Below are 19,101 nucleotides of genomic sequence, written 5' to 3'. Positions count from 1 at the left end.
AAAGAACACGCTCCGGAGTCAAGTTCAAGGGTTGCCTAGCAAGCTCTAAGCTGGGGAGAGAGGAAATGGTGTTTGGGGGGGGGGCGGAATCTCTCTTTCTCCTGAAAGTGTCATGAGTGTCCATTTGCTAAAACTATCGCTTTGGAAGCCCCAAGACAGGCAGGGCTCTCTTGAGGACCAGGTCTCCAGCTATTTCCTCCAGCTGCCGCCTCGCCCTTGGGGGAGCAGTAATCCCTTCCCATTAATGAGAGCTTTGTGCCAGGATCAAGGGGTGGGGATGACCCACAACTTCCAAAAAAAAAAAAAAAAAAAAAAAGAGTGGGGTGGGGGGAGGAGAATGAAACAAACAGGAGCAGCATCAAATAAATCCAGGCCTTTGCAGCCTGAGCGATGCAAGCATGTCCCCTTCAACAGTAGCTGGGAAACCATTTTGCCCCCCTCCCCTTTCCAAATGTATTTATTATATTCCTTCCTTCCTTCCTTCCTTCCTTCCTTCCTTCCTTCCTTCCTTCCTTCCTTCCTTCCTGGTACTCAGGGCTCTGTACGTCTCCCTCCTGTGCCTTGATTTCTCACAACAATCCTCACAACAAGGTAGAATAATATTCTGAGACCGTGCGTGTCAACAGGCTCAGGGTCACCCAATAATCGTTGCTTGACCTGATGCTTGAGAACAGGACTCCCTGTCTAAAATTCAACATGCTAAATCAAGTGTCTTCAACTATTTCGGACCCAGGACCTACTTTTAACTCAAAGATGCATTTGGCAACCCTTCTTCTTAACCCTTTGCCCATACATTGGCATGGTGGCAGAACTCGTGTTGTGACGCGCCTTGGATCAGGCATTGAGTGACCCACTAGCACAGGCATAGGCAAACTCGGCCCTCCAGATGTTTTGAGACTACAGTTCCTATCATCCCTGACCACTGGTCCTGTTAGCTAGGGATGATGGGAGTTGTAGTCCCAAAACATCTGGAGGGCCGAGTTTGCCTATGCCTGCAGTAGCAGGTCCACTCCTGACCCACCAGTTGAAGACCAGTGCTCTTTATCAGCATACCGTGCTTTCAGAACAGAAAGCTTCCCTGTTGCAGATGTCTCATATGTGCCACATTTACACTGTTTTGTTCTGGGTTTATTTATCAATTCATCTATTTATTTTTAAAAGTGTAAATAGCACTATGACTAATCTGCAGCAAGCCTATCTATTCACTCTCAGCCCTATCTCCCTGAAACTTGACTACACCATGCAGGCTCTGTAAAGACACAAATATACACCAAATTTTTCGCTCTATAGGACGCACTTTTTCCCCTCCAAAAATTAAGGGAAAATGTTTGTGCATCCTATGGAGCGAATGCAGGCTCCTTGGCTTCAGCGAAAGCAACGCGAAGCCTCCAGAGCGCGGAGGCTACGCGTTGCTTTCGCTGAAGCCTTTAGAGCGCAGCGTGAGGTCCTGCTGCGCTCCAAAGGCTTCAGGGATAGCCACCTGAAGCCTTTGGAGCGCAGCGGGAACTTGCACTGCGCACGGGGATGAAGGCTCCCTGTGCCCAGCAGAGGCTTCGCGCAAAGCTAGACCAGCTAGAGGTAGCACTGCGCAGTGCTCCCTCTGGCTATTCTGGCTTATGGATGGCCCCGCGAAGCCTCCGCAGGGCACGGGGATGAAGGCTCCCTGTGCCCTGCGGAGGCTTCGCACAAAGCTAGACCAGCTATCCCAGTGGCTATCCCAGAAGCCAGAACAGCAAGAGACTATTCCAGAAGCCAGATCCCTCTTGCTGTTCTGGCTTCTGGGATTCAGAACTTTTTTTTTCTTGTTTCCTCCCCCCAAACTAGGTGCGTCCTATCGTCTGGTGCGTCCTATAGAGTGAAAAATACGGTAAGAGGTTTATTAGGCAGGGTTATATATGCCTACCCGGCAGGGGTCTTAACACAAGTCTGCAGCAGCGTTTCTCCTAGGGCAGGGGGTGGGGGGGAGTGGGGGGCGTGGCTGGATTTTTCCCTAAGCAGACTGTGCACTATTGGAACCGCACCAGTTCCGATCTCTCTCTACTTCGCTTGCACGCTTCAGCCCAGTCCATGAAAAGATGCATTTTCAAAATCTCATTCAATAATATATCAAGCCACAGTCGCAAATTTGCTGGTGGTACACAAGAGGTTAGCTTATGCTCAGTGTCTAGGAACAAAAACTCCTCAGTATATTCTACCCCCCATCCCCTGACGTACCTACCTACCAATGAAATCCATATGATTTGGGGACACGAACACATAAATCTCTCCTTATGAAAGCCTTGAGCCATAGAGATGCCTTTCATTAGGAGATAAGAAAGCTGACTTTGTTGGAGGGGACAATGTTGCTTTTCAGACTGGGCCCCACAGATTGGTCTCCTCTTGCTTCCCCTCTGCCAGAAGACCAAGGCTAATCTCTTTTAGAGCACAGCCTGCCCCAGTCTGCTTCACTCTGGATTAATTCTGCACATCTCTGAGTCGAAGCAGATGTGGTAGATCCATGTGCGGATCTCCCTGGTTCTTAAAAAGGTTTTAAACAACTGCCTCTAAGTGGGTGGGGAGGTGTTGGATCAGAGCACCGGTGCTGGGGGAGGGGAGATTAACCCCTTTGCTGCATGCCATTTCCCTGGTCTACCACTCCCTCCCACAGCTGCTATTACCTCTGCTAGAGTAGGAAAACACCTGCAAACATCCTGTTTATCATGCACTCACGATGATCTGTGATCAGTATGGTATTGGGGAAGTTACACACAACAATGCTTTCAATACCATTTGTGTTTGCAACAAACTTTTGGAGTGGGCCCACTGCTTTGCTTCCCGTCAGTGCGTGTCCCGTAAATTCCTAATGAACCCCTGCAACTCTTCACACCTCAAATATTTTTGTTGTTGTTGTTGTTCCATTTTTGTTGCTCTGTAGTGCAATAGTCTCCACCTCCAGACAGGATTATTGCAACAACAAATGGGGAAGCGGTACAGAACAACTAGTAAAATGGAATTGTGTGTGAATGGTCCAGTATAAATCCACCAATACAGTGGTACCTCGGGTTAAGTACTTAATTCGTTCCGGAGGTCCGTTCTTAACCTGAAACTGTTCTTAACCTGAAGCACCACTTTAGCTAATGGGGCCTCCTGCTGCCACCGCGCCGCCGGAGCCCGATTTCTGTTCTCATCCTGAAGCAAAGTTCTTAACCTGAAGCACTATTTCTGGGTTAGCGGAGTCTGTAACCTGAAGCGTCTGTAACCTGAAGCGTATGTAACCTGAGGTGCCACTGTAAAGGACTATTATTGCATCAACAGAAGACTCTCGCAAAACCCCCAGTTTGGAGGGGTCCAGTTGCTTTTTGAGGGGTGTGTGTGTGATTTAGATTGGGTTCTTATCTTAGCTGCTGTCCAAACAGGAAAGGAGATTGTAACTAAACATCAGGGAAAGCTTTCTGACAGTAAAAGCATGGAACAGTCTCCCATGAGAAGTGATGGACTCTCCTTTCTTGGAGGTTTTTAAGCAGAGGTTAAATGGCCATCTGTCTTGGATGCTTTAGCTGAGATTTCTGCATTGCAGTGGTGTTGGACTAGACGACCCTCGGCTCTCCCTTCCAACTCTACAATTCTATGTTCAAAGCTGTTCTCTGAAGCGGTAGAGGTTGGTTCAGTAGGAAGAATTCCACAGAGGGCACAAGCAGCCTGAATAAGGGGCTGGTGTTTGCATGCCAAAATAAGCTGCAATTCACCCCAAACCATGCACTCCCATCACTGGGAATCATGTCCAGCTGACCCCTTGGTTTTTTGGACAATGAACTTTCAGTACATGATACTCCCAGGTTGATACCCAGGATATAAGAGGGGCGGGCGGGCAGAGTGTTTTGTGGTACCTAAAAGGCTCACAACTTAATTTATTGCACCACAACCTTTTGTGGGATACAGTCCAGCAACTTGGAAGGAGCCACATAAACAACAGTTCAGACTCATTGCGCAGTACAGATCTTTGAAGCTGTGGCCTCAAATGCATCCTTCATTTGCTTTACTAAGAATTCCAAAATGTAACAGCTTCCACATTCTCTCTCTCGAGTCACTCTAGTTCTTGCTGTGGCAATTAAAATTCCTACACACACACACACACACAGCCCAGACTTCAGTTTTGTTGTATTTTGGTCACTAATTCCTCAGCCCTTCATTAAGGGCCCAGAACTGCCCAGAGTACACAATGGCACTTACAGCTTCTCGAGAGCACGAAGTCCGAAAAAAGAGCCATTCTTCAGAGTTGCTATCTTGTTGTTGCTCAAAATCCTGGGGAAAGAAGGAGGGGAGAGAGAGAGAGAGAGAGAGACAGGGGGTTATTCATCCTGTGTTAACCAAGCATCCAGGGCTTAAAGGGGTGGACTAGGTGTGTGGTCCTTAGTGATGGATTCCTTAGCCACACCCCAGTTAGCAAGGGTGGGCAGGAGAGTAGGGAATGGTACAAAGGCTATAGGGTAAATGTACGGCATAGCAGTCTATAGGAAGATGCCCCACCCAGCTACTTAACAGTTATATATAGGCCGATTTGCAAAGTGCTCTTCCAGATGTTTGCTTCCACGTCAGCAGAAGAGTGATCCATAGCAACATTTTGCAGCCACAGAACTAGGAACAACAGACACAGACTTCTCTATAAGACTGAACAGTGAATGCCCAGCAGAGAAGAAGGGTCTTCTTAAAACTGAACGGTCTTTTTAATGGACTCCAACAGCCATTGACAACTAAGAAGCTCCAGTCTAGATATGTCAGTGCTTTCTGGTTTTAAAACTTTATGCTGTAAATCTTTATGCTGTCAGCTTTTACAGGTCATGTTGTGTGATTTCAGAGGAAAGTCTTGCTCTCATCCCCTGCTGTACATTGCAAAGGCCTTTGGCTATACACCAGGCATAGGCAAACTCGGCCCTCCAGATGTTTTGGGACTACAACTCCCATGATCCCTAGCTAACAGGACTAGTGGTCAGGGATGATGGGAATTGTAGTCCCAAAACATCTGCAGGGCTGAGTTTGCCTACGCCTGCTATACACAATAAAATCGATTGGTTGACTTTCATTGACAAGCTGTTGTCCAGCTATTGGGAACTACAACTCCCATCAGCCCCAGGCAGCACAGTCATGCTACTTGGATCTGATGGGAACCTGTAATCCAAAGCAGCTGGTGGGCACCAGTTTGGCAAAGCCTGGACTACACACTCCCAGCACATATTAATGTATCCCACCCAGTACTTCCCCTGTATCCATTACCGCATTCAACACACATCTGCTGGGAATGCTTATGATCGTAGCGGTGGCGGTGGTTTTAAACACTTATTGCTCATGGTTTCCATTCAAAATATAATGTACACTTGTAAAGCAGTGCGGAATGGAAACAGATTGGAGTACAGAGACGTTGCAGTTGAGGAATTCAAACTATGTCTGGGTGGCCTGTTGCCATCTAATGTATACAAGGTTCAAAGTATTTTTATAGTCTTGTCCTGGAGCCAATGGTTGTCATTAGCATCTGTGCCTAAATGGTGGTCCCAGATGAGGGTGAGCTTGCCCATTCAGCCTAGAAGATTCATGCAGTTAGTTCAATGGGGCTTGGATGGGCATCGCAGTGCAGGGAGGGGGGTGCAAATCCATTGGCAAAAGATGGGAACAGGATGCTCACAGGCACAGATGGATCAGAGATGGATTTGTGTTTTACTCTCAGGTTGGATTTTTGAAAACAATTTGTCTCTCAGAAGGTTAGACGTTTTCTAATGGTTTAAAACTATAAACATCTCCCAATTCTTCTGTCTCTGGAACCCTAGAATTACAAAAATGTTTCAGAATTGTAAAAAAAGTTACAATTTTCTGATCTTCCCCCCAAATTTATGTTAAGTGGTGTTCCCACTCATTATTATTATGTGCATATGTGGCTAATATTACTAATCTGAATTTCCTTTATCCTATATATTGTTGTTTCATTTATTCATTCATTTAAATCCTTTCTATTACTATTTCAGCTGGGAAAATATTACCTTCTGTTTGTTGAATTTAACTGGCTAGAGATCTATTATCTAGATAAGGATATGCTACTATATTAATATAAATTATTGCAATATGTACCATAATTCTTTTATAAATAAAAGGATGTGATCATTTAAAATAGTAAAAGTTTGCCTGCCCTGTATCCCATTTACTGATTAATTAACCAATTACATTGAAATAAATGGACATATAAATCAAGATCTCGGTTTCTTTCAGTGATGCTGGAAGAAACACAAGATAATCAACTAAAAAGCTAGCATAATTAGAAGGAAAGCCCCCTTGCAGCTGTTGTCCTCTGAGCTTGGAAGTAACAGAGAGCCACCATGACTCACCCGTTGATACCTTCCTTCTGCATGAATTTCTCTTAATCCAAACTGGCAGCCATCACAGCCTCATGTGGTGGGGAATCCCACACTTGAACTATGTGTGAAGAAGTAGTTTCCTTCATCTGCCCTGGATCTCCCACCATGAAGCTTCCCTGGATGACCAAAGGTTCTATATTATGAGAGAGGAAGGATCTCAACAGGTCTGCTTAAAAGTCCTTCTCTGCCTTTCCAGCATCTTTTCTACCATAGCACTGCTGCCGGCACCTTAGTTCAGGAGTGGGCAGGGGAAAGTCCATTGTACCAAGTCAAAGCACTGGTTCATCTAGCTCAGCAGTTCTCCAAGATTTTAGGCATGGGTCTCTCGAAGCCCTACCTGTAGATACTATACCACTGAGCTGCAGCACTTCCCCAATCGTGTGGTGGCAAATTGTGATGGGGTAAAGCCAATGCACAATGTGCTACATGTATACTCTCCCACTGTCCTTGTGAAGCGGGAAGACTCCTGATTTCCTTCTAATTGCGCCTGGTATAAATCACTATTCCTTATTCTGCCCTTGAGGAATACCTTGTTAACATCTGGTTAGCGCACATTGGTGTTCTTCAAAATTCATATAAGAGGGGCTAACAACATTAACTTTAATTGTATGGCACAAAAAGGTAAAAACCATTTCCAGGCAGCTAGTCCTCAGGGTGCTTCAATGCTAGTTCTCCACACATCCAGCCATATGCCACAGCGCTCTGCTCAACCACGCTGCTGAGATCTGCTCTCTGTCCAGCAGAGTTCCTTCATCTCACAAGCTTGCAGTTCAAGTGTCCCCGTCCGAGTTCAGCATTTTGGCAGCAGCCAGGGCTGAGGGCTTTTCAGACCTCTTTGTCCCAAAGTAAACAGTTTAGCTGACCACAAAAAGGGCCTTCTTTTGGCCTCAGGCCCAACGAGTAGGAAGGCAGCCATGCTGAAAGGAGGGGGAGAAAGGAAGAGCAGCCACCAATTCTCCCAGATGCTCATTAAAAGCTTTTTTAATGAGCAATTAGCCCTCGCAGACACTGCCTTCCACCAGCGAGGGCCATCAAGCAGCCCCTGAGCTTTAGACAGTTTGCAGTCAGAAGCCACTTCAGACTCTTGACGTCACCTTTTAAGCAAGGGGACTTTCTCAATAGGCTCTATGGCAGCAATCACAGCGATGCCACTGCGTCACTGTGCAAAGAGAGAAGCCATCCCCTTGGGTCATCCCAGAGGAAACAACCTTGGCTCCCATCAACTGGCTTTCGGGTTGTACTAGGAAGGTTCAGGGTGGGGGCTTTCCTACTCTCAGCTACAGAAAAATCTGACAAGATACACGCAGGTAATATTGGTGGCTGCCACAGGGCGTTTTAAGGATGCACTCGAGAAAACGGTTTTTCAGGTATGCGTGGAGACAAAAATGATATTTATTACTTTAAAGGCCCCACATTGGTGATTACAGGCTTCAACCTCATGTAATAAAGGGTCACTAAATACAAACTCTGCTAGCAGCAATTGAAAGCAAAACACTTATTCCAGGAGGAGGGTGGCCAAAAAACACCTCCTAGGTATAAAGCAGGAGAGGGCATCCTGAGGCCTGAAGGCCAAATGTGACCCACCATAACTCTCTCTCTCTGACCCTCCCAGCTCCCCCCAGCCTGTCCAGATTACACAGATCACTGGCTCTCCTCCACCCCTTCCTTAAGCTGTTCTTGAACTGTGTACATGAGCTGACAAAATGCCTCTATAGCTTGCCTAGGAAGAAGATGGGGAGATGTGTGCATGAGAGTGTAGAAGCCTCTTCCTCTTTGCGTGGCTGGAATGCCACCTATTGTACATAAGTCACATCCAGTGCTCTGCCCAGTTTTGCCTTTGGCCCCTGACCATTGGTGGCCCCCGCGAGGCTTTCTACAAAAGAATGTGGATCTCAGGGGGGAAAAGGTTTCCTGCAGGTTTTCCTGCAGGTTTTCTACAGTGACCAAGCAGAGGCTCTCCAGGTTTTTCAGACAGGGGTCTCTCCCAGCCCCGCCTGGAGATGCTGGGGATCAAACCCAAGATCTTCTGCTTGCTCTGCCAACCAAGTTCCAGCCCTCGTCAGTCGCAATTGGCCCAGCTTCAACTTCACGTGCCTGCAGCATGTATCTTAATATATAAACTATGCATGGCCCCAGAGCAGCTGGCAATAGGTGGTGTCCTGTCTGGCAACTGCAGATGGAATTTCCTCTCTGAACAATAGGAAAGCCTGACCTCTATTTCCCCCTTATTGGTTATGCTAAGTACTTCCTTTGCCGCTGACACATGCGTAGTTATGCCTATCGCCAGACTGTGAAAACATCTTCCTTTGTTGGGTCATTCGAACACAGGCCAGGGAACGTGCCTACCCCCCAGCCAGGCCAAGTTACCTCCCATCCTCTTTTCCCTGAGCCAGCAGAATAAAAAGGGCCAGTCCCTTGCCTTCAGGTGCTCCCTTGGAAGCCATCAGAAGATGCTTTTGACTGAGTCAGACCATTGGTCCATCTACCTCAGTATTGTCTAACCTGACTGGCAGCAGACACCCAGGATTTCAGGCTGGGTTCTCTCCCAGCTGTAGCCAGAGTCTGAACCTGGGACCTTCTTCATGAAAAACTAATGCTCCGTGGCTGAACTCCTTCCCAAAGTCCAGAATGCTACAAAATGACTACTAACCACAATTTCAGCACCGCATGAGTGCCTTTCTTGACCAGCTTAAATTCAAATGAAGAGATCTTCCACAGTTTAGTGTGTTAGAGCACACAGTGGCATTTCAGGAGCATAATGCATGCACACTTCTGATCTAAAATGAGTAATGAAGGAAGATGCTCTGCAAATGAACCTTCACATGCATTCAAAAAACACAAGAAGGGATGTAGAGGAAGCCCTTGCTGACCATGCCCCCTGGCAGCTGCGCATTCAGCATTAGTAAGAAAGGGGTGGCGCCTGTCAAGGGCTCCTTTGCCGGATTGGCCAATGTCCCCAAATGGACTGAAAGAGCCCTGTGCAAACGCAGTTCTTTTAGCACCAGCATTGAATGCTTGTTGACCAAGGTATGTGGCAAGCAGACGCATCGGCAAGGGATGGGTATGGCCAGCAGGTTTGCACCCACTCTGACAGGTCCAGGGAATCTGTGGCCCTCCAGCTGTTGTTGAACTCCAGTTCCCTTCAGGTCCAGCCAGCGTGGCCAAAGGTCACGGGCGATGGGAGCTGGAGACCAAGAACATCAGGAGGGCCACAGCTAAAAACAGCAAGAGTTATAGAGCAACCACCTTATTCAGTTAAAGTCAGCTTTGGATAGCTAAACAAATCACTTGTGCATCCATATCACCCTCTTAAAGCAGGGATAGGGAAACTTTTTCAGGCTGAACACCAGGTTCCCTCCTGCGCGACCCACTTGGGGGGGAGGCAACATGCCAGAAATGGGTGGCGCCAGAGGCAAAAGTGAGTGGAGCCATGTGTTATGTACTGAAGTTCTCACCCTGGGCCAGCAGGGGAATACTGTAGATAGTTTTCACTCAGGTCCACATATGCAAATAAGGGATTGAAAGTGACGTTGAGTGATTGGATAGTTACAGAAAATTGTTACTATTGCGTTCTAGTTGAGTTCTATATAAGCAGGATGGCTGAACCCTTCAGTTCAGTTCTGTTCTGGCCTGTGAATAAACAAGAGCTGTTTGAAGAATCGCTGTGTCGTCTGATATGTTCACCCACAACTTAACACCACGAATGTAAATTTCCCCTTTGTACAGTAGGCTACTTTCTACACACACACACAAATGTCCTCCATCCAGGCAAGCAAAAGTCTTGATCCAAGTTCAAGGGCACTTTGCAGCCAAGGAAGGTGGTGATGGGCGTGGCTTGTGCAGAGACCCAGAGGCCAGGCATTTGGCCCCTGGGCCTGAGGTTCCCCACCACTATCTGAAAGCTGCCCCACCCCATGAATGCTCAGCAATCCAGCCATTGCAGTGAAAACAGAGAGAATAGATGTACCAGGTGTACTGCTGCATACACAGATGGGAAGACATGTTCACAAGGTGGAAAGTGAAAGCTTTGCCTGGTTTTTAGATAACTTTAGGTGATCCAAGTTTCTGCCATAACATCCAGATCACCTCCCAAAAAAGGCAAGGACCCAGGCAGCCGAGATAAAAATCAGCATCCTGACTGATCTGCTGCCAGCGTCCAAGAGAAGGAATCTGCATCTTTATGGCTTGGAAAGAATATCCTTGACCCTCTCATTCCCACTAAAGCTTCAAGCTCAGACCGTTTCCCCCCTTGTATTCTTCATCAGAGATGTAGCTTTGGATATCCCTCAGCTCCCCACAAACCCTCTTCCACTGTTTCATAGTATCACAGAATTGTGGAGCTGGAAGGGACCCTAAGGATAATCTAGTCCAACCCCCCAAAATGCAAGAATAGGCAACTATTCCATATAGGGATTGAACCTGAAACCTTGGTGTTATCAGCACCAAGCTCTAACCAGCTGAGCTATCCAGTCAATAAGATGAGTCAAATAAGCCATGCAATTGCCATTTTTTGCTGTCTGTGCAGACCAATGGAAGGATTCTTGCAGCTGGAGTATGGGATGCAATACTGCAGGTGGTGGTTAGAGGTTGCCAGGAGACCATATTGGGATGCTTCCAGACAAACTTTTCATTGAGCACTATCCTGAATTGTTTGCAGGGAAACCGACTATTTAATGAACATTCATTCTGATTGGTTTGCGGGGAGGTTAGACAGTACAGAGTCAAAGTGTTAACCCAAAAAAATCCAGTGCATTTTCCCATCAGTTTCTTAGTCACAAAAAGTCAGGTCTTTGGGGGAAGCTGGTTTGTTGTACAAGACGCCCCCACCCCACCCCACCCCATCAACAGTAATAGTGCAGCCTGGATGTGCCAGTATGTGACTGAATCCCCACCCGAAAGCAGCGGCATTCTGGAAGTCCCCTTTGCCTTGCATTAAGCCTCAGCCGACCGGTTACCAGAACCTTAATAGCTTTTGTGCCATCAGCTGCATTGACTTTGGCAGTAAACAAAACCCACCCCAGCAATGTTTATGAGGCCAAAGTGCCAAGTAGGGTTAGAGGTGCAGATAGCAGGGGCTAAACAAAATAAGGGCAGGCAACTCTATGACCTGCATGGAGGTTAAGCAAGACAACTGGCTAAAAAGGCTTGCAAGGCTGGGAGAAAGAACTCCACTGAGACTCCACAAATTCATCTCCCCCAGCAGGTTTGTAAAAAGCAGATTTTTCCAGCTGCACCAAATTCCCCATCAGAAACCCCACACCGGAAAAACCAGGGGGGAGCTAAGCATAGCAACACTTTGCTCCTGCATTAAGCTTACACCCTGTACCTGGGGTTGGTTTCTCCATAGCAGACAGGCCTAACTAATATCCATTGACACTGACAATTCATTTATGAATTTTTCTCAGTTCAGTAAGTAGCAGCCACAAAACAAGGAGGGCTTTGATGGTATTGAAGGATATGGCAAAGCATTATGGGTCTGCAGATGAAAGTGAGGATGAGGTGGTTTATATGGCAGTTTGTTTAAAGCAGTACATTCCACCCTTATATAATTTCATAAGGTAAAGGTAAAGGGACCCCAGACCATTAGGTCCAGTCGTGGCCGACTCTGGGGTTGCGGCGCTCATCTCGCTTTATTGGCCAATGGAACCAGCGTACAGCTTCTCGGTCATGTGGCCAGCATGACTAAGCCGCTTCTGGCGAACCAGAGCAGTGCACGGAAACGCTGTTTACCTTCCGGCTGGAGGGTACCTATTTATCTACTTGCATTTTGACGTGCTTTGAAACTGCTAGGTTGGCAGGAGCAGGGACCGAGCAACGGGATCTCACCCCGTCACGGGGATTCGAACCGCCAACCTTCTGATCTGCAAGTCCTAGGCTCTGTGGTTTAACCCACAGCGCCACCCGCGTCCCTATATAATTTCATAGATTCGTAGAATTGCAGAGTTGGAAGAGACCACAACTGTCATCTAATCCAGCCCCCTGCAATGTAGGAACCTTTCACCCAACGAGGGGCTCAAACGCATAACCCTGAGATTGAGATTCTTTTGCTCTACCAACAGGCTACAATCTGTGAACATGTTGTCCCTGTCATGTAAACAGTTAGCAAACACAACACGCCTAACATGCCTAGTTTCCTTCCCATCTTTCAAGCTGCACATTATCAGCTGTCCAAAAGCACCAGTTTTCCTCCAAACTCCAGATTTTGTGTCAAACTGCACACTGAAACAAAACCCTCGCCCCTGACCTGTTGCTCTACCAGGGGCCACACTGACCAGTGCTAATGGGAGTCAGGAGTCTAGCAGCATCTTAGGGGCACCAGGTTGGGAAAGCTACCCTATGCCTATCCGTTTCCAGCATCTGCCTGTGGGGTCTCCGTTTGTGTGACAACACACAGAGAGAGAGGGAGGGAGAAAGAGAGAGAGAGAAAGCACGCAGGATTTTGGCTCATTTGTTTAAAAGGGGAACTATGTTAATCAAAAAAACATGGACTTGAAAGATAACAGCAGCAACGGGGAAACTTTCTTTCCAAGGCGCCTAAACAATTAAGGGGCCTCAGCAGTCCCACTTTCAAAAGAGACTCAGACACATCAGATGCAATTTCACTTGGAACACAAAATGGAGCCGGAGGTGGGGGGGGGGAGAAGAGGTGGGGGGAGATTTAAACAAAACAAAACACCAAGTCGGGTTTGCCAAGCGTCAGTGCAGAGACAGATCCTGCCTGTGCCTTAAAAAAGGTCCAAGGCAGCGAGAGAGGATGGAGACCCAGCATTTCCTTCCCGGATCCGTCCACCCATCCTCTTATCTTGCAGGCAGGACAGGAGGGGGAGCAGAATGAGTCGGGGAGGGGAGGCCAGAATGCACTTATTATGTCCCCTCTTGGCTTGCAACTTCTATGCAGTTTTACTGACCATGGAGGTCATTTGCTCTTGCAAGCAGCAGAGGAGGAGTTCCTTCCCAGCCCTGGGGCCTGAGACTTTGAACCGGAGAGTCAAGAGCGAGGATTGAGCTTCAAGCCTCCTGCGTGCAAAGATACGGTTCCTCCTTCTTCCCCCAAGCAAGGCTTTCCTTAATGGAGTCCTTCTAAGAAGGCAGAGGCATGGTTTCTGGGCTGATGCCTGGCAGATGTAGTTCTAGACCAGAGCTGGGGAACATCTTTCAGCCCAGGGGCCACACTCGCACCCTTCTAGGGGCCACATGCCAGTGGTGGGCAGGGCCAGTTGCAAACATGGGCAGAGGAATGAATTAAATCCTGCTTTCATGCAGTAGGCTAGTTAATAATGCAGAGCTCGCTCTACCCTCCCCACCCAGGTAAGCGAGAAGCACAGCCAGGGCTCAAGGGCACATTTCAGCCAGAAACAAACCATAACGGAGGGTATAATGCAGGGCCAGTAGGCAGTGCAGCTGTGTGGACTATGGGGAATTCCAAGGGCCAGATAGAAAGGCTTGGAGGGCCGCATTCAGTTCCTGTTTCCACTGAGTCAGGATTGTGTGCGTGCGCTTTTAAAATCCTCTACTGATAAGCTCTTCCCCTTATCTACTGAGCTTCTAAGGTCATGGCTTTGTATGCAGAGGGCACTGCATTTCCAGACCCCAAATGTCTAGTGCTGAGTGGACAATACTGAGTTAGATGGGTTAAAGGTCTATAAGGCAGCTTCCTATGTTCATAATATCCAGCTACTTCACAGGAAAAGACATCACAGGGTCGGATTCATTCATGGGTCTCCACAGACATGTCAAATTTGCTGCTTAGCTTCGGTTTCTAAGATTAAGTTATAGAACTATGACATTCAGCCACGTTGTTTGCCTCCAGGTGCTACAACCAGAGATTCCAACAGGTCAGTCGTTCCTCCATTCCAGTATCCTGTATCCTTACTCAGAAGACACAACTAAGGATGTTGGAGAATTCTGACAGAAACGGGAGCAAAAATTTGTCCCGCAATTGGAACAGAAATCACTCTAGTAAAAAATGATAGGTATATACTCTGTTGTTCCTCCTTTCAGTTTGTAAATGATATCTAACAGATTATGTTCCCCCCACACACCCAATTGCCATTGTTTGTACCTTTCATTGAAATGAAAAGGGCAGAACAATGTAATTTATTTAACTATTTGCATAAATTACGTAAGTTGTGTAATTTCACCACAGCAGACAGTGAGACGAATAATGCAGTTTGTGGCAGAGTACAAACTGCAGCAGAAAGGAAACAGTGCTGCGTGACGATCAAAGGGCAGAATAACCCTAGCCACAACCAACCAGAATTGTACCCATTATTCCAATGTAGCCAACACCAAAGATTTCCATAAGTCTTCAGAGATTCAAGATACTGGCAGTTCTATTTCCAATCAATTCAGTGCATGGGATTCTCCATTTTCACAGCTGCCCCACATTGGGGCAATGTTTTATTATCACTCTCTACCATAAGCCCCAAGATCCCTTTCTTGGTTAGTCATCACCAGTTCAGACCCCAGGAATGGCAGCTGGAGAAGTCCCCATCTGGCAGGCAGACTCCTAGTGTGAGCTAAAGCAAAATGCACAATAAGACAAGGAGATAATTCCTTATTCTTCCCGCATGACCCTTCCCCAAAACTAGTCAATTCTAAGGACATGGAAGAAATTAAGTTCAGTTTGCAACTAAAGTCAAACTGACCTAACTGGCATTCCCTGAAGCAATCGGGAAACTGAAACACAGGCATCCTTTGAAATCCAGTTCCCTGAATTTTTGCAGTGCAGTCCTCCAGCCAAGTAACGTGTACAAAAATGAATATACTAGGACAAAGTGTAAATTAAAATGCATTGCAAAAATGCATTGCAAAAATGTGTAGAACAGACAAAGCTGTGTAAAGTAGGATAAATTTACACTAATATGCTGGTACATTTCCACGACACTTTTTAAAAAAATAATAATCATAAACTGGTGTCGGTTTTAAGATTGGAAAATGAGCATGGAGTCGTTCTTTACCTAATTTCAGCAGCTAGTAATTAACATCCCTAGTAATTTCTTGTTACTATTAACAGCAGGGCAGAATCACAGAGCAGACCCAGGATACAAATTTTCTGGGCTGCAGGGCCTTGTCTAAACGGGTCTCCCGCCTGCTCTGCTTAGCTGGTTTCCTGTTATTGACTAGCTTCTTGTTATGTTTATTTACACAGGACTTGTCCAGGTTGGGTTGGGCCTAGGACTAGGCCCAATGTTGCAAAGGGAAGAAGAAGTTTTGTTTTTTTCTGGGGTGGGGTATGAGGACAGTGGGCTTGCCGGAAGCTGCATCCAGCCTGCCTCACTTGAAAACCAAAACCATTTCCCTTGCTGGAGGACAGTTCAGGTGTTCCAGGCTGCATCTGCTCTCTGGGCATGGCAGAGGACAGGATCTAAATGGTGGTGCAGATGTCTTTTATGAAAAGGGCAATCTGCTCAACAAACCCTAAATTTCTTCAGGCCCTCCATCAGGGCCTGCCCGCTCAGGAGGCAGGGTGAAGCAGCTGCCTCAGGCAATGGACATCCAAAGGCAGTGCCCTTTTGGGGCGCCCCCATCTGCCCTGCCACCTCAACCACTGGTAGAGAAGCAGCGTCGGCTTCCGGCAAGATCTTGAAGAAATCTTGAGCACATGAGATCTTGTGAGACTTCAGCAAGATCTTGCAAGTTCTCGCTGGGACTCGTCATCACTGCTTCTGCTCTCTGGTCGGTGCCACACAACCCAAGTTAGGGAGACAGCAGCGTGTTCCTGTTTTGCCTCAGGCGACCAAATGGAAAGCACCACCCTTTCCTTGAACTGGTTTACTTATTAAATTTAGATCCTTCTTTCAGAGTGGCTAGGAACCAGCTAAAAACCACACCAATTAACATTTGACACTGCAAGAAGCAAGCAATCCTAGGCAAGAGAGTGTTAGCAATACAGTGGTGCCCCGCAAGACGAATGCCTCGCAAGACGGAAAACTCGCTAGACGAAAGAGTTTTCCGTTTTGGAGGTGCTTCGCAAAATGAATCTCCTATGGGCTTGCTTCGCAAGACAAAAATGTATTGCGAGTTCCTGCGGGTTCCCCCCCTTTTCTAAGCCGCTAAGCCGCTTATCAGCTGATCCGATAAGCCGATAAGCCGCTAAAAGCCGCTAAAAGCGCTAATCCGCTAATCCGTCAATGGGCTTGCTTCGCAAGACAAATAAACCGCTAGACGAAGAGAATCACAGAACGGATTCTTTTCGTCTTGCGAGGCACCACTGTAAACAATCAAACTTACAAATGCTTAAAGATCCTGCAGGCCAGCTTCCCAGAGTCACGGTGGGAATAGCCATGTCCTCTTCATGAATTTGTCTAATCCAGGGATCAGCAACCTTTTCCAGCTGTGGGCCGGTCCACCATCCCTTAGACCATGTGGTGGGCCAGACTATATTTTTTTTGGGGGGGGATGAACGAATTGCTATGCCCCACAAATCGGGCCCTCCCTTAAAGAGGGCATGTACTGCGGTGAGACCTGGACAACCAACTCCCTGTGTTGTGGGTGGGTACGATTGGTCAGCCACAACACCCGATTGGTAGGTCCCTCAAAGCTGGGTGCAATCTGGCCAATGGGACGCAGTCCAAATGGTTTGAGGGACCTATATATACCTATGCACATGACCCAGGACTTCGTCTTTCGGTGCCTGCATTCGGAACACCCACCCACCTCTCCCTACTTTTAGGACTTTGCACTTGACCTTGCTAAGCCGCCGTGTGTCGTCTGTCCTTGGGACAGGGGCACGGCAGGAATTTCCCCCACTTGTCTGATTGGCTGTTGCCATTTGGGTTTCGCCTGCCACGTAGCAAATTGTCACAACTTGTAAGGTTGTGGATAGGCACTGGTTCAGGTGATAGGGATGGGAGAACGCTCTCGCCATCCCTATGTGAAGGGTATTCCGTTAAAGGAATTCAGGGACTCGATGGTTTGGTCAACCCCTGAGAGAGGGTTGAGCCTGTGCCTGAGTCCAGGGGGACATTTGGGTGGTGGAGGTAGCCTGTTCCCGGCTTTCCGCTTTTCCAGGTGCTCACCCTCGGCTGACCTTTGCTGGAACCCTGGCTCAGCGCTACCTGCAAGGGTGCAGGGAGCTAGTCGAACCAGAGCCTATGCAACCATTCACTTTCTGTAATCAATAAAGTTGTGGCCTAAATTCTGCCAAAAACCAAACCAAAAATTTGAGTCAAGTGTGAATTTATTTAGGGGGAAGGTTTCTGGGTCTGAACATGCAAATAACCCAGAGATGCATTTTAAATAAAAGCACACATTCTACTCATGTAAAAACACCAGGCAGGCCCCACAAATAACCCAGAGATGCATTTTAAATAAAAGAACACATTCTACTTATGTTAAAACACACTGATTCCCGGACTGTCCACGGGCCAGATTTAGAAGGCGATTGGGCCACATCAGGCCCACGGTCCTTAGGTTGCCTACCCCTGGTATAATCCCCTTTTAAAATCATCTAAGTCATCACTACATCCAGTGGTCATGAGTCCCATAGCCCCCCCCCCCCACTTAGTGGTCCATCAACCAGGCAATTGCTTCATCAGGAAGCTAGCCTGGCTTATTTTAACACTTGCCAGGCCCAGGGGTTCAGGATGCTAGCCTGCCTTGATTAGCTTTTAGCACATGCTGGACCCAGGGATTACAGAGGTCTGGCACCCACAGTATGGTGTAGATGTGGCCCTGCTGTCAGAAGCAGAATGATGAAGTAGATGGAACACCTCTGCTTGGATTGGGCAGTGCTCTTGTTATGTCACTGCTCTTCCTCCATTGCCAACACCACACAACATCCCAAGGTTTCAAAATAGCACATCTCGGTTTGGGCTTTGGTGGAAAGAAATGCCCACTAATTCTGGGGTGTAGTGACTGTTGTTGCTAATAATAGCTTGGTTGAGATACATGGTCATTCCCACATGAACAAGCAGTCCTTAATAAAAGATGCATCCTTACTTTGCTTGCAGGATCACTACTAGTGATAAGCTGCCCAGACATTGGACAGATATTCATTTTATTTTATTAAGATTAAACAGTTCGCAGACGCAGGACATCAGCTGGCCTTTCCCGCAAAGTAGATCTTCCATTGTAGAGAACAGAGGAAACTGCTTTTTACCAGCAGTGTTCATCCATAGTTTTGTAAACTCGGGTTTTATAAGCCATGCATGGGAGTTCATCCCTTGCCCCCATCCGTTGCTGTTGTGGGCATCACCTTGCCAACAAAGGTCCGTATAGTTAAAGCTATGGTTTTCCCAGTAGGGATGTATGGAAGTGAGAGCTGGACCATAAAGAAGGCTGATCGGCAAAGAATTGATGCTTTTGAATTATGGTGCTGGAGGAGACTCTTGAGAGTCCCATGGACTGCAAGAAGATCAAACCTATCCATTCTGAAGGAAATCAGCCCTGAGTGCTCACTGGAAGGACAGATCCTGAAGCTGAGGCTCCAAGACTTTGGCCACCTCGTGAGAAGAGAAGACTCCCTGGAAAACACCCTGATGTTGGGAAAGATGGAGGGCACAAGGAGAAGGGGACGACAGGGGACGAGATGGTGGGACAGTGTTCTCGAAGCTACCAGCATGAGTTTGACCAAACTGCGGGAGGCAGTGGAAGACAGGAGTGCCTGGCGTGCTCTGGTCCATGGGGTCACGAAGAGGCGGACACGACTAAATGACTAAACAACAAACGTTAGCAGCACTGAAGTGTCCTCTCCAGGGCGCAAGCCTGGGCAGTATAT

General features: G+C 47.4%; 1 protein-coding gene across 1 annotated transcript in view; it reads right to left on the bottom strand.

The window, feature by feature from the left end:
• ADGRA2 (adhesion G protein-coupled receptor A2) overlaps positions 1-19,101 on the bottom strand; it is a 116,335-nt gene that overhangs the window by 74,912 nt on the left and 22,322 nt on the right. Inside the window, exon 2 of the mRNA XM_081171611.1 lies at positions 4,210-4,281. Coding sequence (XP_081027737.1) covers positions 4,210-4,281 — 72 coding nt within the window. The remainder of the gene's footprint in view (positions 1-4,209; positions 4,282-19,101) is intronic.

The sequence above is a fragment of the Podarcis bocagei genome (genome assembly GCF_964188305.1).
Source record: "Podarcis bocagei genome assembly, chromosome: 15".
Taxonomy (NCBI): Eukaryota; Metazoa; Chordata; class Lepidosauria; order Squamata; family Lacertidae; genus Podarcis; species Podarcis bocagei.
The sequence above is the reverse complement of the archived record's forward strand: the minus strand, read 5'-3'. Positions and strand labels throughout refer to the sequence as shown.